Here is a 23,519-nt window from a genome sequence, read left to right as displayed (position 1 = left end):
TATATATATATATATATATATATTATGTAAATTAAATGCAAACACCTAATTTCAGAAATGTTTAAAAATTTATTGTGTATAAATATATTACATATATACTACAGATACATAATCATCTTAAATACAAAGGGTAGTAGTTTCAATATCTATACATTTAAATTGATATGGTAGTTTTTTTTAAATATAATGTCTACGATTATAATTTACATCAATAAATGTGACAGTCCCGTTTTAAAAAATGGTAATATGGATTGATTTTCATGAAACGATATGCAAGAATGGAAATCTACGTCCAGGCCACTTATTACCTAATATCCAGCTAAATGCAACTAAAATAATTCAAAACAAACAAAAAAAGTATTTCTGTTTTCTACTTAAAAATATTCTGGGTCTGAAGTTCTTAAAAAGATTTCTTCAAGTGTTTCCACTTCAAGTTTTCTAGTGTCAAGTCATTTCAACTTCTTTTAATCAGAACGCAATGGAATGTTTGTCTAAAAACTTCAACAATACATATATATTCTAATAAATGAAGAATAGATGATTAAAAGAAGTAGAAAGAAAAACATATATATAAAAAAGATACGATATTTGTAGGAAATCAAAAAAAATTATAAGACATGAACATTTTCTGAACTAAAGCCATTAAAAAAAAAAAACAGCATTAAAATAAAAAAAACAATTAAAAACAGAATATAAACAATACTATTATATCTTTAATAAGACAGGTTAATGATGTTAAAATGATGTTCTATATTTGGAAAAAAGAATAAAGATTTTTCATAACCCCCTTATAAAAAGACATGCTACATGAAGGAAATATTGAATATGACAGTTCTGATTCTTGTAATAAATAAATGTAGATTGCACTGTGATTTGCATTATAAAGTACAAGGATATAGCATAAATAAATCTAACAAAACGGTTATATCTTGAATGCTGGCTAACTTTGGTTAAGGGCTTATTGAGCTAGTAAACACGATCATGTACTGTAGAATGTGACCAGGGTAAAGTGTTAATGAAATACTGTAAGCAGCAGATCTGAAATTATTTGTCATGAAAGTTTGGATCTGTGGATTTCAAGGCCCTCCCAAGTCCCTGAGGTACAAACACTCCAGACTTCACAACACTGTACATTGATGATTGATTGCAAAAACTGTCATTTGACTCTCTTTGGCCTGACAGATACAGGTGTCTTTTGACTTTTCTTGTTCTTTTTTTTGTGTTTAAGACGAATTAAAGAGGAGAGAATGAATAAAGCTTTTAAGAAGCTTTTAGACAGACTTTCCTGGGGCACAGATATGGGAACGAGAGTACTGATGCCGCTTAGCTGTCTAGACACTGATTTAAAGATAAATAGGAAAAACCATTAAAACAACCCCACCTCAGATATTCATCTGAGAGTCCAACTTGAGATCTGGAAGGACACTTATTACTTTAGTGTTAAAATCTCCTAAATACTAAATATAAAAATATGCACAGCATTATCAACTTAAAAAAAAAAAAAGGCACAGATGCCCAAACAGTACATTTCATCATTACTGATTTGTTAAAGCTGTAACTCATCTTATAGAAAAACCTGTAAAAAAATACATGAAATTTTAAGTGTAAAAGGTGTAATTTGGTCAATGACCGAACAGTACTTGCATTAATTGTTTTGCGAGCTGTAGTTTAAAAACTGAAGGGACAGACGAGAATGGCTCTAAATCAGAAGCTGAAGCAGAAATGCCATTAGGACAGAGAGAGAGGCCACCCCAAATACAATGAGGACGGCAAACTGTTCATCGGTGAGGGTGTTGCCCATGGGCACCCTGGTGACGTCCGCTTCCACAGCCAGTGTGGCGTCAGTCCGCCGCAGGTTGAAGTGGGCGGATGGGCTGAAGGACCCGCACAGCTCCTGGAGGGTGTCTGTGCAGCGCCTGCATGCAAACACTCGCACGCGGTAGTCTGTGTTCCACTGCAGCCCGGAGAGCTGGAAGGACGTCTCATGTCCCTTATACACCTGAAGGACAGAAAGTAATGCATTAGCCCAGACAGTTAAAGTTTCTCCTTCACTGTGCGTACCTTTAGACAATTATAAATGTACTGTATTGTTAATAATAATAATAATTATAATAATAATAATAATAATTATTATAATAATAATTATTATTATTATTTATAATAATAATAATTATTATTATAATTATTATTATTATTTATAACAATATAATAATAATATAAACAATACATTATATAATAATAATGTATATTATGAAAATATAAAACAATGATAATAATAAAATAATAATAATAATAACAATAATAATAAATTATACTATACATGGGGACTGGGATGGAATAAAAAAATGATATAGAAAATATTATATAAATATAAAATGTAACCTACATATAAATAATTTTTACAAAAATATATATACATTAAGAAATAAATTCACAAGTAGGGATGTAAAGATTAACCGCAAGCCGGTTGAAAATTCAAATGATTCAAATTCATATTTGAAATGATTCAAATCAGTTGAGATGCCAAACAAATCTTGATTCAATTGGGGTTGGAGTTAAAATGAATGTATAGTATGTCTGAGGGGAACTTACTGTCATCAGAAAAGTTTAGATGGTATTTTTTAAAATTTTCATCTTATCTCTGTATAATACATATTAAAGTGCATAAGTGCAGTGCTGCTTTGTTTACAGCGAAAGCAAGAAACGCTTTAAGCGCCACCTGCTGGCAAAGAATGAAGCTGCATCTTGTTCAGCTCGTCTGCTGTTTCTGTTTCATGCAGATATTTTTTATGCATAGCTTCACAAAACTGAAGTCAAACCATTCTGTTTTTTTTGCTTCAAATTTCGAAATTATACAATATAATTTAGATTTAAAATGGCTCATGTTGCATCTATGCAGCATCTTTATTTGGATCATGATTAAAATGCAGTGAAGATATTTATTTGTGGTACTTATTTGATTTGGAGCTTGTTTTAAAAATTCTATTTAGTTTTGTTATTTACATTCACATTATATTCAAATTTTGTTATTTAGCAGTCACTTTTATCCAAATAGAAGCAATCAAAACCAATAAAAGAGCAATAATATGTAAGTGCTATATTAGTATATTATTATAGCATTATATTTCTGTTTCACAAAGAAACGTACAGCATTTTGTCCAAGCGATAATAAAAGGACACATTTAATTTATAATTTGTCTTAAATCTCTTTTTTTTTTTTAAATAAATAAATTGTGAATCGAATCGTGAAATCGAAATCATGCATCGTTACATCCATATTAACTAGAAATAGTAAATAAATTAACTAATTAATTTATGCATTTAGCAGACGCTTTTATCCAAAGCGAATTACAGTACATTCTGGCTATCAATTTTTACCTATCATGTGTTCCCGGGGAATCAAACTCTTATTATTATCATTATTTATATAACAACAGCATGACTGAGATGGAATATAGAAAATAATCTTTATATTATTATTATTATTATTATTATTATTATTATTATTAATGCATAAATATTAAGTATTACAAAATAAATGCAAATGTACAGATGCAAATAATAAAATCCATTCCAAATAAACAAATAAATTTATTAATTACAAAAAAAGGAAGGAATGAAAGAATAAGAAAGGAGCTCTGTCAATAATGCAAAATTATATTCTTTCCCTAATAATGAAAAAAATAAATAAAATAAATATACCGATTAAGGTGGCTACAGTACTGTAAATGAACAAATAATAAAAATAAAAAAAAGAACCATAGGACACTGCTAGATTTTAGATTCACTGGTCATCAAAGCAAAAACATCCAAGACGCCAAAAAAAAGGCCAAACAATCTTTTGCACTCCATCTCTGACCCACATATTACAAAAGACGAATCTTCAGAGCTTGACTAATAAAGGTCTTCAGTCTCCTCAAAGAGAATCTCAACAAGTCACCGTAATCCTTTCATCTGGAGTGTGGCAACACCGCCAGGATCAATATAGTATAATAAAAGAATGCTACTGTAGGGCTGTACTTCGGTTTGCTCATAAAACACTGATGATGACAGAGTTACATAAATGTTCTTACTCGCTTGAAATACAAACCTGTTTTCTCTGTAGTGTAAAAAAAATAAAAAAAACATTATGGCAGACTCTTTCAAGCTCAAGAAAAATGAAGCGAGAAATGAAAGAAGCCGGAAGATTAGAAAAAAACAAAAACCATTGGGAATTAATGTGCCTTTCGCAAGGATGTCTGCATGAAACAGAACACTGCATTAATAACCATAAGAACATGACTTAATATTTAGTTCACTGCAGTAATGGCCAGTGCTTCACAAATCAACCGAAACAAATTATTTCGTCTTTAACTGCCAAAACTAAGTAAATATGACAATGGCAGTTGACCTAAAAGCATAAGCCATTTTTGGGAACATGCACAGAAAAAAAAGACCCCTGAGCAAATGAAAAATAAAAACAGCTTGTTTATATGGGCTTTTATAACCAGTAAACATTGTTGAAGATAAACATATTGGGGAGACTTTGTTCCACCGGTCACATGCAGCTCTCAAAAGGACCACAGTTTATGTCCCCATGGCAACACAAGAGGTTTTTAAGCCTCTCAACCACGGGTGGCTCAATTTTGGTGAAGTCTTGATATTATTGCAATGACAGACCAATTATGTGTGTATAATTAGTTTTTGTATTAATTCCAGTTAAATGCAATGAAAATATTGACATAATCTCGAATACTGCTACTCAAGCACTAATAACAGAAAAAAAGAATAAATAATGGAAGTTAATTCTAATCACCTTCTAGTGGTATTTGCATAAACGGGGAAATGGCTGCACAGTAAAATTGTTAATTAGGCTAATATAGAGCCATGGGGAACTCCACTCCTTCATTAACAGGGATTTTTGTTTTTCAATTAATAAAGCACCAGCAAGGAATTAGTGAGGATGGATTTAGTAGAATAAATTAATGACTGTAAGGGTGAATTAAAAGAAATGTTTAATATCTAATGTATTTAATATTTCATGCACAGTTAAATTGAGCGAGGATTTGGACCAATGAGATTTTGTGATGGGCGGAGCTAGCCAGTGTGTAAACACATAAATACTGTAGAAATCAAGAAAAAAACCCAGTGATTGAAACAGAAATATTATGTTTACGTCTTCATGTGGTCTTCATCTAGAATTTTAACATTTTTATTACAGTACAAAGGTTTTGTTTTTGTTTTTACATTATTATTTATGGGTGTTTATTTTGTGACAAATTGCCATTAAATAATCACAATTATCACAAAATACTTAAAAAATACTTCATATACATAACATTTTTCTTTTGATTTTGGGGTGGAATATAACTTTTTTATGTTTTTGAGGGTCACCAAATGATATTCATGAAAAAAGGGATGGCTGATGTGATTGGGAAAGGAGCGTTTTCTCATTTTGATGAATAAACAAATTCACACATAATTTCAAATTTTGGGAACTTCCATTCAATTTATCGCACCATGGAAGTGGTGTACCAGAAATGATTTCAAAACAATAAGCTACTGCACACCTGAATGGAACCTAATCGTGATAATGACTTTCTGTGTCTCTTTCCAACCCCACAGCACAATTTAATGATTCCTGTGGGACTGTGTGTTCGGAAGCACTCAATTTCATTCAAATGCTTATTGTGACGAGTTAAAATGGAACGGAGAGCAAATGTTGCAAATAGCTTTAAGCCCGTTTTCCATTTCCTGTTCAGAATGAATTCTATTCATCAGCAGCACTTCTGCTGTGACTCTGGCCATGTGTGAATCTAACATGGTACTTCTTCTGTGAAACGAAGTAAAAAAAACACATCATTCTTAAACAGCTCCAAGAAGACAAAGTTCTTGGAAACAATTTGAGTGGAACAGTCGTTTTAAAGTCGAAGTAAAAGTCAAAGGAGGTATAATGAGGAATTGGGATCTTACCTGTTTATAATCAGCATCTCTGCCTCCAAGCATCTGTAGCACATAGCTGATTCGGTCTCCTCTCATTGGTGGAATACTCTCCCATGTGACCTCACAGGCATTTCCCTCTAGCTGAATAACTCTTGGGGCTGAGAGCATACACAAAAAAAGATCATTTTTTTCTTACTCTTTATACTATATTATTTTGCATTTATTGATTACAAAAAAATACAATAAAAACAGTATTAAAATATAAAATAATGGTTTAATATATTTAAAAATGTATATATTCATTTCATGGCAACACTGAATTTCCAGCATCTTTGCTCCAGTCTTCAGTGTCACATGATCTTTCAGAAATCATTCTAATCTGCTGCTTAAGAAGCATTTCTTATTATGAGTGTTTGCTGCTTTATATTTTTGAGGACATCATGACATCACTTGTTTAAAGATTTTTCGATTAATTTATTTAAAATATGAATACTTCTTAACATTATAAATGCCTTTACTATTATTTCTGATCCAATTATTGCATCCTTGTAGAATAAAAATATACATTTTTTTTTTCAAAAAAAAAAAAAAAAAAAAAAAAGAACAAAGAGGGAAAAAGGAGTAATAGTAATCCCAAATTTTTGTTCCTGTACAAGTGTGAGTATAAATAAATGCGGTACCTTTCAGTGTCTGTGGCAGAGATTTGGTGGTGCAGAAGGTGTACGTCTCAGAAAACGGCCCCTCGCCTGCTTCGCTCACCGCCTGGATCCGGAAACGGTACCGGCTTGATTCGCTCAGTCTCTGCAGCTTAAAAGTGTGGCTTGGACCTCGGTAAACCACCACAAACCTAAAAAGATGGTGAAAGCTTGTTACAAACATGCACACAAATGAATTAAGTATAATTTATTAATTATTAATTTCTTTTACAGCCTAGCATTTCTTTTTAAGAACTTGAGTGCAAAGGAAATAAAAACTGGATGATTGCTTGAGATCATTGTTCCTGTCACGTAATTTTATTAAATAGCATCAAGGCAGGAAAGAATGCGAGGCAGAAGCATGCCTTCATTAACTCCATTCAAGAGTCCAGACTTTACGGTTTATATGGTTTGAATTTTTCAGAAGTGGAACTGAGGCTGAAAGCTCTAAACCGGGGAGAACACAGGCCTTCATTTGCTTCTAAATGAGCCATTGGTGGGTCAGTGACGAGCGACTCTGAGAAAGCATTAAGGCAGGTGGTCTTGATAACCCTGAGTCTCCTAATCTAATTCCCAACAGCGCTTTGAGATCAAGTCTTTTCATTAGTCGACTCCACCTTAATGGACCACAAACACAAAATGTGCTTTTCAGATTATCTGCTTACATCAGAGAAAAGAACCTGCCCTACGGGTGCATGAGGGACAAACTAAGGAGAGGAAAGTGCATGCATACACACACACACACATGCACATACGCATGCACACACACACACACACGCACGCACACATGCTTCACTACGAATAAAATGTATATGCCAAGAAGACCAGAAGAACACTTACACCATTTGAGTCCTTTTACCAAGCTTTTGATGGTGAGTACATAGCAATTTCATTGGAAACATCCAATCCAATGCAATTTGTATTTGGAAATAAACATTTGTTTTAAAAACTTAAAATGCCTCTAAATTAGCCTAACTATATAAAACATCTTTAAAAAACAACAACAAATGAGTCATTCAGACAACCTCTCAACTAGTTGTAGTTTTGCACATATCTCTATCAGTGCTAACCTCTGGTTCCTGTCCTCCATCTGCAGGACGTAGGTCGTGTCGTCTGTGAGTTGACTTCGGCTGCTGAAACCCCAGCGTAGTTTGAGACTCTGAGGTCCGACCGCTGCACACTCCAGCCGCGGAGGAGATGGAGGAAGAGGTCTGGTCCTCACCGTCAGAGTCTGACTGAAGGGCCCGGGGCCCATTTCATTTTCTGCTCTTATCTGCAGGCTGAGAAAAAGAGAAAATAGAGTGTTTAAACAAACTGTCAGTCGTGTTCAGTCCTTAGTAACTTCAACTTCTTGATTCTTTTCAAATGATCTCTCTTCACCTGAATGTTTCTACAAACTATTATAAGGAAAATCGTTGTTAGTAATTAATCATTGCACTCTTCAAGAGAAACGTTCACACAAAAAAATGAAGCTCCATCCATCAACATCATGAGACTACAGCTGAAGCAGAATGATCAAACTAGTTCCTGCAGCTTTGCCCGAAGACAAAACAAGATGAATGTCTTTATGAGTAAAAAAGTTGAGTAGAAAAGTTGTTTGCAAGAGTCCATCCTAAGATACTACATTCTGGGACTAATGGAAGCAGCAGATCTTGTGCGCAGATCATGAGACCATGAGGACTACTTGTGGTCTTAATGGAATTTCTGTAAAAGCTTATTTACAAAAAGTTGAAGTTTTTTTTTGGTTTCTATTAAAAAGTCCTACACGATGTTTAAAACTCATGTTTGAAAGCATTTAATGACTAAAATAAAAGTTTGGGAACAAATATTTTTAAAGGGTATGGTTCTCTGGAAACACTGAATGAATTTAGAAAAACATGGAGGAACACAGAAGTATCTGAATGATACACAACCCTTAAAAATCAAGGGGAAATAGAGAGTTAAGATGGTGTCTCTTATGTTCATTTAATCTAAAATATAGTACAAAATGTATATCGTGAAATACAGGTATTATTAAAATGCTAAATAACTGTTTGTATTTTTTTTATTTAATTTATTTTTGATGCAAAGCTGGCATTACTCTAGTCTCCAGTGTCACATGATCCATCAGAAATCATTTTAATTTTTTTTATTTAATTTATTTTTGATGCAAAGCTGGCATTACTCTAGTCTCCAGTGTCACATGATCCATCAGCAATCATTTTAATATGCTCAAATATTTCTTATTATTATATGTTGAATTATTTTTTATAAATAGAAAGTTGAACAGCACAGCATTTTTCTTTAAAGAAATAGAGCCTAAGCCTCACTTAAAAAAAAAAGTAAAAAAGAAGAAGTTTGTTAGTATTTATAATTACAAATAAATAGATATAGATAGACTGTTTACAAAGGCAAAATTATTAGAACACTTTGTGCTTGTGATCATGTTTCTAACTAATGTGATACTAGTAGGACACCGTGTGAGAACTTGAGGACAAATTAATTCATGCATCCAATAAAAATCACCTTGACACTTGTAACAATAAAAAAAAAAAAAAAAAGGTTGAGCATTATTCCTTTTCAGAGGCTTGATATTTAGTTACTTAACACTTTAATATTCACACAGGTGTCCAAATAGATTTTGGTAACATTGGGTCATTAAGGTGAACTGGAACCTATTATTTTTTGGACAGCTCAAGAAAGATATTGAAACCTCTAGTTCCATTAGAGACATTATGCGTTCTTATGATAATTATGAGTGCATTTGCATTTGGCATATTAATTGTAGATGTGTTTTATTGTCCATTACCTCAATGGAGAGATCCATTTAATGTTGTTATTCATCACAAATTACAGTCTTTTATAATATAACATTTTCATTTCACTTTCATAACATTTAACAGACTTGTTTCTCGAAACTCAGCAAGCAGACCAAATAAAAGAGTCCCTCTCTCATGCAAAATGTTCTAATAAGCTCCTCCTTTTAATATAAATCCATATTTACTTAAGGGGTATTGCACTTTAGTACAATATGTAAATATGAATATTACATATTTTTTTAAGTGTTTTGTAGGTTATTACAGTTTTATGAGAATAAGTTTAAGACTTTTAAAACTATTTTATGAACATTAAAAAATAATAATTTTAAAGGCCTTAATTTCATAACTAGGTGAATTAAGACTTGAGATATTTTAAGATTCACAGATAGGGCTGTCAAATGATTAATTGTGAGCTACTAAATCCATCCAAAATAAAAGTTTGTATTTACACAATATGCGTGTCAAACGATTAATCGCGATTAATTGCATCCAAAATATGTTTGTGTGTACAAAATACATTTTTTTTATATATACATGCATGTGTTTGTATTTATATATACATAAATATACACAGCACACACATATATTATGTAAACACATAATAGATGCGATCAGTGACGATTAATCGTTTGACAGCCCTACTCACAGAAACCCTGCAAAAGTATACCTTGTTTTAAAAAAAATACCCCCGCTAACAGCAAAGTTACATAAATACTCTTGAATCTACCCAGAAAGCACCATTTTGCTAAAAACATCTTGAGCCAGATGTAAGTGGAGTCCATTTGCAGAGCTAATAGCACTGACACACTCACTCAGGGCGCTGCTCGAGATTCACCAGCACTCATCTGTATATTACAGGGACCATGGGAAAATAAGTCCCCGGTCATCACTAATGCACAAACATTGACCTCAGCCGAAGAGCTGATGATGCACGGTGGTAGAAAGAGAGATATAGAGTGTTAAAAAACATCTGGACTCACCTGTACTCGCTGTCCGGCAGCAGGTCCCTGATAATGTGACAGGTTACATTTCCCACGGTGATGATGCTGTCATCGCCCACTGAGATGCTGTAGGAGGTCATTTCTGCTCCATTACAGCGAGGCTCGTCCCAGGTGAGGGCCAGACAGGTGGAGTGGGAAAAGGGGTCACTCTCTGTTGGGTTCAGAGGGTGGTCAACAAGACAGAATCCGGATACAACATCAGGGGCCGCCGCAGGGGTCCGACACGTCACCAGATCACTGTAGGGGCCCGCCCCTGCCTGGTTCACCGCCTGTGAACCGGATACAAACAAAAGAATAAACATGTTACGGTTTAAATACAGAAATAAATAAATACAAACTTGATGGTAGCCATTGACTTCCACAGTATTGTCTTCATGTTGTGGAATTAAGCAGCATCTGTCATCTGTTTGGTTACCAACATTCGTCAGGATATTTTTTTTTTGTGCAAGGTGATGACAGATTTTTCCCTTTCGGGTCATCTATCCCTCTAATAATAAGTTGATGTTTCACACTGAGCATTTTGGCGAGTGCAATGAGAAATGACTTCTCTTCATTCGGCTGCTGATAGATTGTTTTGCCTTTAGTTCATAACAGACACAGCGAATCAAAGCCACTTAAATGTGAAGAGGAGCTTCCAAAGGTCAGAACATTTCCAGACATGTTTCTGCTACAGTGCTTATAATGTCTGCTCTGCACAATCTGCAGGTTTATTTTTTGTGCATTAAAACCAGTTTGCAAAAAGACAATGATAATATGCATACCAATGCATGCAAGGCTGTGTTTCATATAATACTTTATTCTTATAAATTCATTGTAAATCACACACTGTGTGATTAAGGTTTTACACTCTTTTTGTTTAATTAAAACGCAAGCTGCCGGTAATGCATGCATTTCAATGTGATTATGCTCAAAGCAATTATATGAGCTAAATTACTTTCAGCAACTAATGTGTTTCCTTAACTTGGAAATTAGAATGCTAATTTATTCTCATATATAATTTAACTCATTTTACTGTAAATTACTAATTTATCAAAAACTAAACTGTTCAAGCAAACGCTCAGGGGTAAACTGAATTATATATATAATGTTGTTTATATATTATTTACTGACTTTTTTCGAAAATAGAAAAATTTACTTTGGGGGGTGGGGGTAAATTAAATGTTTTTTTTTTTTTAAGAAATAATTTTGCAATTCATTTAAATTCAGCAATTTTGTGAATATCGCACGTGTTGACATTAAATCTATACAATTCCCACATTGCACTTATTTTATTATAATCCTTAAAAATGAATATGATCATTTAAGTTAAATTAACATAATAAAAAAAATAATCAAGCACTATAAATTATAGCTACAAGACGAAGCTTATTTAATAGCTCTGTTCCATAGATTTAAATATCTTGAAGTGGATAATAATTCAACAAAGAATCTGAAAAAATATATGAACTAAACAAACTAGGCTTTTGTCTTGGTAAAAGATCAATTTGTAGAAAAACCAATAAATGACACAAAATAAATGTATAACTCATTTATAACAATGTATTATATTTGAAGAAGTGTGTGATTTTGGACACATTATGAATTACCTGTAGCCTGCAGCAGTAGTCCGTAGATGCCTCCAGGTTGGAGATTTGGAAGTAGGTTTCCGTTCCACTGTAGACCAGTTCAAGAGAGTCCAAATCATGTCCCCAGTCCAGCCGGTACTCAGAAATGTCTATCCCAGAGCTCTCTTTGTTCTGGGGATTGAGATCAGAGAAAGCGTTAAGCTCCAGGAAACAAGAGCAAAAAACGCATATTCCCAGCAGTACGTGACCAATTATCTGCCTGACACGGTTTCATCAGGACAAACACAAGAGAGCTAACACATCATACGCACTGCTAATAAATGAAACAAGCTCTCAAAACAGAATGCAAATCATTGAAGTCTTGATATTTGACATTCAGGAGACATCAATGATTAAAATCACATTGTGGATAAAACACAGGAGGCCATTTGTCACCTATTGAGAAGAAGGGACTGAAGGAGCAATTGGAGAAGAAAAGGTTTTGCGTGGACACAGTCTGACACCTTCACTGCAGAGAATGGGTCTTTGGCATTTTCTAGATGATCGATGAAAGAAATATGCTGTATTTTCATTAATGGAGTTTCTGTAGCTGTGCTGAGGGTCTATTCTAGTAATTGTGTCTTTCTATGAGTCCCAAAGCCAGTGTTTGCGTCTGCAAATTGACTACTCTCCCAATGCAGCAGAAAATCGCTGACAATTTCATCAGATAACAGCATGATTCATAATTTACTGCCTGTATACTGTGTGAATGCCTCACGCGGACTCACCTCCCAGGTCACATCTGCACAGGTGTGTGACGTCACATTGATGGCAGGTGGACGGCATTGGCCTGGGGGGCCAGCGGCCGTGCTTATTTCCACTGATTCGGAGTACGGTCCGTACTGGAAAACAGGAGAGAGAGAAACCGGCTGAGATTTAGGGCTTTCTGAGCTGTCTCAAAGGGAATGAACGGCCAGGGTTTGACCATCAGGAGGGAAATCTGTTTTTTCTGTGGCAGGTAAACCCAAAGTGCTACACTGTGTTAGGCATCCATCTCTGGTGATGGCTGAATTAGCTTCTTAATATCCTTGCCGAGGAAGACAGCAGGTCCCTTTATCGCCCTGAGGCAAAGTAGAGGGTTTGTTAGGGGGTGGTGTTAGCGCAGTGGATAAGACACACGTCTGTGGTGTGGGAGACCCGGGTTCGAATCCACTGTGACACACCAATGTGTCCCTGAGCAAGATACTTAACCCCCTAGTTGCTCCAGAGGCGTGCGACCTCTGACATATATAGCAATTGTAAGTCGCTTTGGATAAAAGCGTCAGCTAAATGATTAAATGTAAATGTAAATGTAAATGTTACGTGGATTTAACTTGGATTTCATGTAAGAGTGGGAAAAACAACTGTAGTGCTGTATTTCTATCTGAGGGGGACAATATTATAGCTGTTAGACTCACTGCTTTCCCTTCACTAAAATATATACAATTTATATGGAACACAGAATATTAATTGGTGAAATTAAACCACCTGAATTGACTTTTTTTTTTTGCTTTTGGATTGGTATAATGAATTAGCATTTAATTTAGAGTACACTTAAAACAAAAATATTATAAATAAAAAAAAAAATATATAAATAAAATATAAGTCTAAAATATTTCCTAAGGGCAATGAAACGGTATTTTTTTGTATGATTTCAAAAGCAAAAATTAAACCTTTTCTGTAATTATTATGTATATACTATAGTATTTATAATAGTGCTGTCAAATGATTAATTGCGATTAATTGCATCTAAAATAAGTTTTTGTACACATAATATAATTTACTGTGTATATTTATTATGTATATATAAATACACACACATGCATGTATATATTTAAGACAAAATATGTTACATTTTTATATTAAATATATTTATATATAATATAAATTATATAAATATATACATGTAAATACATGTACATTTTTCAAAATAGTGTATAGTGTATGAGTGTGTATTTATATATACATAATAAATATACACAGTACACACACATATGTTATGTAAACAAACTTTTTTTGGATGCGATTAATCGCGATTAATCGTTTGATAGAACTAATTTATTAATATTCCACATTAGCTTTTATTTTTAGTTATGTGCTTCCGTCATTTTAAAAAATATATATTTTCCATAAAACTATTTTTATTTCAGTTTTAGTAATTTAGTAACATACACTTATTTTATTTCATTTAGTTGCCAAGTATTTACAGTAAAAAAAAGGAAAATTTAAAATGTTTATTTTATTTTTCAATTAGCCATTAACAATTTTAATAGATTTTGTTAATGATAATGACACTAAACTGTCGCTTAGTTTGTTGTAAAATGAACAGGAAAAAAAACTAAAATCAAAAAACAATACGTTTAAATGTAATTCGAATTTTGGCTTGAGATCAGTGTTAATTTCGTTGACTAAATATTTTCGTCATTATTTTCGTAACGAATATATTTTTGCAGACGAAAACGAAACGAAAACTAAAATAGAAGGCACTGATGGAGACTAAAACTATGACTAAATTGATTGACATTATCGTCAACGAATAAAGGACGAGACGAAAATAGACTGTGACGAAAATCAAATCAGCAGACGGGAGAGATGCGAGGAATGAGCAAAAGAACCGGCAAAACAGAACAGACTGCATGAGAGAAGAGAACCAATCAGAGCCTGACTTATTGAGACGTGAAGCGAAGGTTTTCAGTTTTTAAATGAGCTCCCGGGAAGACGGCATTCGAAGAGGTGATGTCTAAAAGAGCGACAAAATGTCCACAGCTCACTTCACGTTTGACGACGAACAAAACAAAACAAAGCGCAAAGCACGCAGAGCGCTCATTCGTGGCAAGAACACAACCAATTTGAAAAGACATTTACAGACGAGCCACCCGGACATTTTCTCAAATGTAATTTCACAACGATGTTCTTTTGTTTATTGAGCTAAGCAAAATTGGAATAGTGCAGTGCGTAGATGTTGTAGCATTAAATATTACGAACTGAAAAGTACTGTAAAATAGCCCCTTCTTCAAATTAGATGAGAGCACAATACTAATACGTAATATCATGATAAATGCATTTGATTAATACTAATGTTAAGTATATTTTATAATGTTCTACTTGTTGACAATATCACAAATATTTATATATTAGTCATGTGAAACATGAATGTTCACATCCTATCATTATACATACAAATCTAGCAATATTGTAGTATTTAAAACATACAATATTGCTAGACAAATGAATACCTTATAAAATCTTGTTACTTTTTTATCCACCTAGCTGCCAACTTATTAAATATTTACTTTAAATGTATGCACTTATTGTTCAGCTCAGCTGTAAGCTTTAAGGTCCTGGACCTAACGTTATTTTTCTTTTATTGATGGTCAATTGGCAGCTAGTTATTGTTTACATTATCATGACAGTGTTTGTTGCTGCATAAAAGCTTCTGAATCGAAATAAAGACACAGTTGTGTTGAAATAAAGTTGAATTTGTGTTTTATATATTTTGGTTAAGTTTGTTTCCTATACCAGCTGTAAAAAATTGTCTAGTAAATCTGTTATTGATTTTAGTCTTATTTTAGTTGACTAAAATACCAAGCAATTTTAGTCGACTAAAATAAGACTAAAATTAAAACAAATCAGATGACTAAAACCTGACTAAAACTAAAAAGAATTATAGTCAAAAGACTAAGACTAAAACTAAATTAAAATTTCGTGTCAAAATTAACACTGCTTGAGATTTTATTCAAACTTTTTTTTTTTTAATTAATTGGATTTCAAGTAGTTTGTTCTGTGTTTCATATATTAAAGAGCCAGATCATGTATAAATAGCTGGATCATGCATGCAGGGTTGCTTACCCCAACACTGTTGGCTGCACGAACTTGGAACCTGTAGGTGGTGCCAGGGAGCAAATTACCCACAGTGCACTCTGCTTTGCATCCACGGTACACCTCCATTGGCTCCGAACCCTCCTCCATTGCACACATTTCCAAGCTAAACTCCACATTTTCACTCTCTTCACCACACAAAGGACCATCTGGAGAAACAAAGAATGATGGGTAAATGGGAGAAACAGAGACGGAGATGGAACAATAAGCAATCATTTAAAAGTGAAAAAGTCAAAGCATAATCCACAACTCCAGTCCAGTATACACGATCACACAATTAGGACTGTTTCACACATCCTGAGTGCCAATTGTAACTTTTTTCCTATGAATTCTGAGTTTACATCTCGCAATTCTGGTGCTTGTTTCCACCTCGGAACAAATGTAATTGCAACGTTTTATCAAATTTTTTAACATTTGTGAGATGAAAAGTCTAAATTGTTAGAAACATGGTTCCATAGGGAGGTGAGTTAAGAGAGGGGTATGTGTAATATTAATAATAATTATTATTATTCTTCATTCAAACAGTTGTGATCTAGGAGGTGAGTTAGCAAGAGGATAATAATAATTTTACGAATTATTATTATGATTAATTACTAAAACTTATTTTGCAATAATAATAATTATTATTATTTAAATTGTATAACAGTTAAATTATATATAAATATAAAAATGGGTCATAATAATACTTCTTAAAAAAATTGACAAGGGATGTGAGCTGAAACGAAGCATTTTATTAATTATTTCCAAAAAGCCTATTTAGCAAAACAGAGCCACTGTTGCAACAGCACTGTCGGTGAGAATCCACAATGCACTTCTCCTGTCGCAGTCACGCTCTTGCTCCCCAGACAAAGATTTTAGGATGACCTCAGAAGACATCCATCTGCCACCGACCTCTCCAAACCAAAACACATTCTCAGTCCTCTCTACAACCCTGCGACTAACTGGCTTCAGGAAGGAACCGATCAATTGCAGTGATGGAGAACATGCAGGGAAGCTCACGCCCGCTGTCCGAGTGGCACAAACCTCTGAGAGTAAAGCGTGGACGGCTGAAATCAGCACTGCTATTTCACAGTTATTTATAGACCGGATTCAGCCTCTTAAATGAGCCCACCTTCACTCAACAACAGTGAGTCAGGATTATAATCGCTAACAAACAAGTGCATTTTACCTCTGGGTCCCTCAAACACATGCACACAACAAACCCACACACTAAACAGGGTGATGTAATGCATGGACGGCTCAAAAAAATGAAGGTGCAAAGCTTTTAGTTGGTCCAGGTGCATTCTGGGTAAACTGAACTTTAGACTTCAGTAGAGTTCCATAACTATAAATCCTTTGAATACTTCACCTGTTGAGCTTGTACCAAACATAAAAAAATCTAAAAGCAGACAAGTGTCTTTCAGCTTCCTTTGAACTGCACTTCCAATTGAGTGATTTGTTGAACAGAAAGGTCATAAATGTCAGTCGATAAATAAATCAAGAATCTTGTGCCACATTTTTAGACAACCAGTTCTCTCTAAGAGACAAAAGAGAATAAAAGGGTATAAAGAAAAATAACAGCCTCACCCCACTGCAAGGTCATCTCTTTGTGTTTGACATTACCCACGGTTCTTGGGGGTTGACAGCGGCCAGGGGGCGGGATATGAGTGCACACCGTCAAGTCATCTGAGCACTGCATTGAGTAAACACAACACGTACACTGAGACTTCATTACATGAATCAGCTTGAGAATCAGTAAATGAACATGGAAAGTTCTTCTACCTGGCTTTGGCCGCCCACATTCACACAGCTGAGTCTCAGAGAGTAGCTTGTTGCTGGTTTTCGATCCTCACACAGATGTTTCCTCTCTGGTCCTCTATAGAGAGTTGTCCACTGCCTCTCTGAACACAGACACAGACGAACTGACATTAAAGACATCTATATTGCCACATAAAATTATAATTCAAACAAATGCTGTTTTTTTGGCTTTCTACCAGTTTCGACAAAATTAGTAAGCAGTATAACGGATTTTAAAATGAAAAATAAATGCTTCTTGAGCAGAAAATCAGTATATCAGATCATGTGACACTAAAGACTAGTAATGGATGAAGAAAATTCAGTTTTGCCATCACATGAATAAATGGCATTTTCCAACATTAAAATAGAAAATAGATATTTTAAACTGTAATAATATTTCACAATATTACTATTTTTGAATGTGTTTTTTATTAAATAAATGCAGCCTTTTGAGCATAAGAGATTCTTACATAATGTTGATCATTTATGCATTATTTTCATTATAATTAAGCACATTTCCCCCTAATGTTGTCATAACCATAAAGAAAAGAAAACATTAAAATGGAAAATAAAAAATATAAAAGTCTTTTTTTTTTTTTTTGCAAACTATTTGTACATCGTCGTGTTTTGTTTTGGTATGTGACCACACAAAAATAATAATAATTTATAAATAATAATGGTCCTAGAATATTTCTACAAAATACTTTCCCCCACCACTTAATTACTTTTCGGGGTGAAATCTGATCTGGACATGTTCTAGTCAGATTTACCCATTTGTAATCAAATAAAAGCAAATAAACACCTTCTAAATCCCCTTCTGATATCTCCAAGACATACGTCAAGTCCCCGGATCCACCATCATCCTGTGGAGGTTCTGATTTAGATGTAAAAAAAAACAAAACAAAAAACTGTAAAGATTAGAATATGATGGACTTTTTGAAACGTAAAATGCTGCCTTAAGATTTCCCTACCCCACGTCACACAGAAGCTGTGATATGTGACAGTGTTTACTGCAGGATTCACAGGGGGTCCGGGTCTGTCTGGGGTCGTCTTACACAGGAACAAAGAGCTTGGAGCACTGCAACACTCTCCACTACAAGTGATGAGCTGTAGAAGGCGACAGTTAAGAGAGATGTCAGAAGACCATTCTACCATGCAACTACTTCTGCAGTATTGTACCCATATATTTATAATTTTCTTTAAAAACAAAACAAAAATATTACTGCATGCAATACTGTATTCTACAATCAAATGCTTTTCTTTCTTTTTCCTTTTCCAGTGTGATTAATTAACTAGAAGTAAAAAAAATAATAGTTTTTTTCTCATGATGATTTTCCCAATCACCTGCAGCATCACAGAGAGCGACATTCAAGTCTTCTCAGAAGCGTCTTTCTCCCCTGATAATGCTAACGCAGTGTTCCCGGCTTACTCAGATTAGACTAAAAGCCTTTAACACACACCACCATGGGAAATCAAGTCACCTTCCCCCAACAACTGCTGGATCTGAGAAACAGCTTCAGGTTGGCAGAGAAACTGAAGTTCATTAGATTATCGCTAATTGCCTTATTAGAGAAGAAGGAAATGAAAAAAAAGCAAAGGTGCTTTGGGAACACGTGCTTTTCCAGAGCTCTAGTTAATCACTAGTACAGATGGCTTGTTTGTGTATGAGAATGAAAGAAAGCAGCAACTGTGAATCAAAATAATGCATAAATATAATAAATAAAATCCTTAGGCTTTTGGGTATGGGCTGTAGGAACATTAACATTTTGAATCTGAGCTTCACTCACCCTGAATTTGTACTGTGTGTTCCTTCTTAGGGACTCCACCTTACGGTTCAGCTCCAAACCGCTGTAAACTGCCTGGAAGTCCAGTCCCTGCCAAAAACACATCGTCCATTAGGTGTCAGGAAGTGAAGGATGGAACATTTACTCCCTCCCAGTTTTGCTTTAGAGGCTGTCTACATCATTGTCTTGCACTTGTAAATACTTCACTGAGGCTGACAAATGGATCTAAGTGAGGAATCGGGTCAGTTCTGTGCCCCAAGCGAAAATCAAAAAGAATAATACGCAATTGTTTGGACAAATGCTAGTCCAGTCCTAAACTTGAATTTGCTCCACCTCTGAAACAACTTTTTTTGTTGGTTGACATCAGCAAAGCTTCTTATTTTTCAATACTTTTGCTACGATCTAGCAATCAAGATTGAACTACAGAAGAAGAATACAATTAAGTTTAAGATTAATGATTAAGAGTCCTAATTTTTCTTATTAATACCATTTTACACTCAGTAATGTGCCCCATTGCAGATGCAAAATAGAAAGTTGACAATGTTGCATGATTTTAAAGTGGGAAAATGTATAAAAATTATATTATGACATAATAACAAAAATCTGCTATATAAAACATATTAAAATAAACATAATATGGACATGTATACATATATTTACATACACATACATACCTACACACACACACACACACACACACATACACATATATATATATATATATATATATATATATATATATATATATATATATATATATATATACACACACACACACACACACACGTATACATATACACATATGCACATATATACTGTATGTACACACACATACAATTACTCAGTGAGCAAGATGAAAAATAATGTGGATGAAATATCTTCAATATATTTGGATGGTGCATCAGCCTGAGGTGTGAAACACAACAGGCATTAGTAATGGATCCAGAAGAGCCCATTTACTCTGACAACTGTGGGCAAGGGCAATTAACTAGAAACCAGTGAAAACAGCTAAGAGACGTGACATCCAGTGTACAACACTGAGAACATCTAGGTTTGATAGATATTATGACAACAGAAAGCCATAATAACCCCTGCACAAGGGCTCAGGGGAATTATGGGATGGAGCAATAGGAGAGAATTCAACACCTTGGTCTCATCCTGCATCTCCAGGGTGTATGTGACCACCTCCTCGGTGCTGCAGCTGTTTGGTCGCGTCCACTCCAGTGTAAGCCAGGACGGACCTGCCTGTACCAGCCGTGGAGGTAAGGACGTCTGCGGGAGACTTCCTGTGGTGTAGAAGAGGACTTCTGTGCTGAATCCACTGCAGAAAAAAACATTATATTCATAACACTAAGAAATCTCATCCTTTCCCATTCTATATAGATTATACGACATATCTGTGTATCATCAAAGAGTGAGAGAAGCACAAACTTTATAAATTGTTTGGACTTTCTCCCCCAGCACTCACAGTGAGCAGTGAGGAGAATTTTCTCATTTACCGCACCATTAAACACTGAGACACCACAGGGCCAAAATTCTGTTAAATTGCATACAACTAAAAGCACATAGGCTGCTGGGTTATATTTATAAATATTGACTTTTTTGCAGTAAATCATAAAACAATTTAAAACACAATTATTTCACCAACACCTCAAAAATAAGTACTATGGCTAGTACATTATCTTAAAATGGTATAACTAAAATAAATATTATTTTTATTTACTATGTTGTTTTGGTGGTAATCCAACTAAGGTTCCAAAATAACAGAATTATGTTTCTAAAATAAAAAAAAAAAAAATAATAGGTTACATTTTTTAAGTTGAAACTGTTACACTGTAATAGCACAAAAAGTACTTTGTAGTATAAATTAACCACATGTATTTTCTGTAGGGTTAGGGTCTGGGTTTGGTTTTAGGGTTAGTTGCTTGTAATTATGCGTACTTTACAGTTATTACTATAGTAAACATATGTAACTATGTCACCATAAAACAAAGAGTTAAAATAAATAATAAAATAAAATAAAAAAGAAAATATAAGAAAAAGAAAATAATAAAATAAAATAAAATAAAAATGAAATAATGAAATAAAATAAAATAAATAGCAAAATAAAATACAATAAAAATTAAATTAAATTAAATTAAATTAACATATGGTATTATCAGTGTTGGGAAGTAACTACATACATGTAACGGCTTTACGTAATTGTAGTACAAAATAACAGTTATTGAGAGAATTTTTTTTGTAATGACAGTTACTTAAGTATGATTAAAAGGGGTCACATCTGAATGTTTTCTGTAAAAATCTAGGATTAGATGAAGAATATTAATTTGTTGCTTTGTTTTTTTATGTGCATGATGCCTCCTGCAATTTAAAAGACTTCTTAGTAAATCTATGCTATTCTGATGCTCTTGTTCGGTTCTCTTGATTGAATCTGCCTATTATATAAATCCACATTTCTGCTGAAAACCTTCGAACACAAGCTGTCTGAGAGTTGATTAACTGATTTACAGCTGAAAACATCCATTAGACATGTAGAAAAGTAACCAAAAAGTAATCAAATGTAATCAGTTACATTAATAAAGTTATTGTAATAGTTAAACTGCTTATTACATTTTAAATAGGGTAACTTGTAATCAGTAACCTATTTCCAAAGTAACCTTCCCAGCACTGGGTATTACTGGTTATAATTTAATTTAACATTTTGTAGGAAACAGACAAATAAACTAACCTGGTGCCAATATCATTTAGTGCTGCCACTCGAAACGTGTAGCCAACAGCAGGGCACAACCTCATTAGTTTGCAGTGTCGCTGGTGTCCAACATAGTATTCACGGAAAATGCTGTTTTTCTTCCCCTGAAAAAGAAGAAAGAATGAAGCGAGACATTCAGTGACAAATAGGATGACAAGAACAACACAAACATCCAAAAACAAGGAGAAAGGGACATCGACAGTCACGCTGTGGCAGGATAGAACACACAGTTTTTCAAATGAAAAGAACAACAAGAACAAGAATAAAATTGCTGCTGGAAGCTGTGCTAATGTCACAACAACAGGAGCCAGTATTTAATTAAGGTTAAATGCAGAGGTATTCTGAATGGATTTGGTGGGGAAGAACGGCTGCCTGCATCTTCAGACACTTCTGGAGCCGCACAGCCACAGATGAGGAGTTTTAATGAGCTCTTAATGAGTCAGAAAAGCTTTGGGTAAATCAAAATAACTGAAGCAGACAGACTATGGCGTAAAGCGGAACAGTGAGTTAAAGCCTCAGTCGCCACAGGACCAACATCTCATGCCATGGAGACGGGGAAAAACACCACAGCCAAAGAAAGAAGGCAAATAATAGAGAGGAAATGAGAGAGACAGAAAAATCTACTGGATAGTACGAGTAGATGGCACACACAGGATATAACCACATTTATTTAGAGAGGTGATACATACCTCATCCCATTCTAGAACATAACTGGTGATTTTTGAGCCATTGTCTGCAGGGGGCTGAAATTACAATGAGAAATAAAAAAATTATATATACACTTCCAATCAAAAGTTTGTTGCTATTAAGGTTTTTTTTATTTTTTAAAAGAAGACTTCAATGCTCACCAGTGCTGCATTTATTTATTATAATATAAAATGTAATTAAATTTATGCATTTAGCAGATGCTTTTATGCTTTTGTGCATGAAGGCTAACAGTTTTTACCTAACGTGTGTTCCCTGGGAATCAAACCCACAACCTTTTGCGCTGCTAACGCAATGCTCTACCACTTGAGCTACAGGAACACTATAAACAGTAATACTGTGAAATATTGTTACAATTTAAAAAAAAAGTTGTTTTCTATTTTAATCTATTTAAAAAAAAAAATATGCTTCCTTGCTCAATAAATTAATTAATTATTTTTTTAAATCCCTCATATAAAATGTAAATCCCTCATTACTAAGGACACTAAACAAAATAAATATTTTTTATAATTAATCATTATACAATGTGTGACTACTGCCAGGAGGTGATGCATTACAATGATTTTACTACAGTTAAGGTTTTTTTCTTAGCATGAAGAAATGCAGAATGTTCAAATAATAATAGCA

General features: G+C 34.0%; 1 protein-coding gene across 1 annotated transcript; it reads right to left on the bottom strand.

The window, feature by feature from the left end:
• Positions 1-49: 49 nt before the first annotated feature.
• Positions 50-23,446, bottom strand: LOC113041782 (fibronectin type III domain-containing protein 3B-like). The gene is made up of 17 exons (XM_026200407.1): positions 23,429-23,446; positions 22,877-22,930; positions 22,167-22,291; positions 20,585-20,759; positions 19,442-19,528; positions 18,626-18,761; positions 18,457-18,528; positions 17,640-17,758; positions 17,445-17,550; positions 15,849-16,027; positions 12,749-12,862; positions 12,003-12,152; positions 10,396-10,685; positions 7,688-7,897; positions 6,603-6,769; positions 5,953-6,080; positions 50-1,999 (listed from the first exon to the last, which is right to left on the bottom strand). The coding sequence occupies exons 1-17, from the start codon at positions 23,444-23,446 to the stop codon at positions 1,700-1,702; spliced, it is 2,430 nt and encodes an 809-aa protein (XP_026056192.1). The 3' UTR covers positions 50-1,699.
• Between the last annotated feature and the right edge of the window lie 73 nt (positions 23,447-23,519).

The sequence above is a fragment of the Carassius auratus genome, chromosome 24, assembly GCF_003368295.1.
Source record: "Carassius auratus strain Wakin chromosome 24, ASM336829v1, whole genome shotgun sequence".
NCBI classification, from domain to species: Eukaryota; Metazoa; Chordata; class Actinopteri; order Cypriniformes; family Cyprinidae; genus Carassius; species Carassius auratus.
The sequence above is the reverse complement of the archived record's forward strand: the minus strand, read 5'-3'. Positions and strand labels throughout refer to the sequence as shown.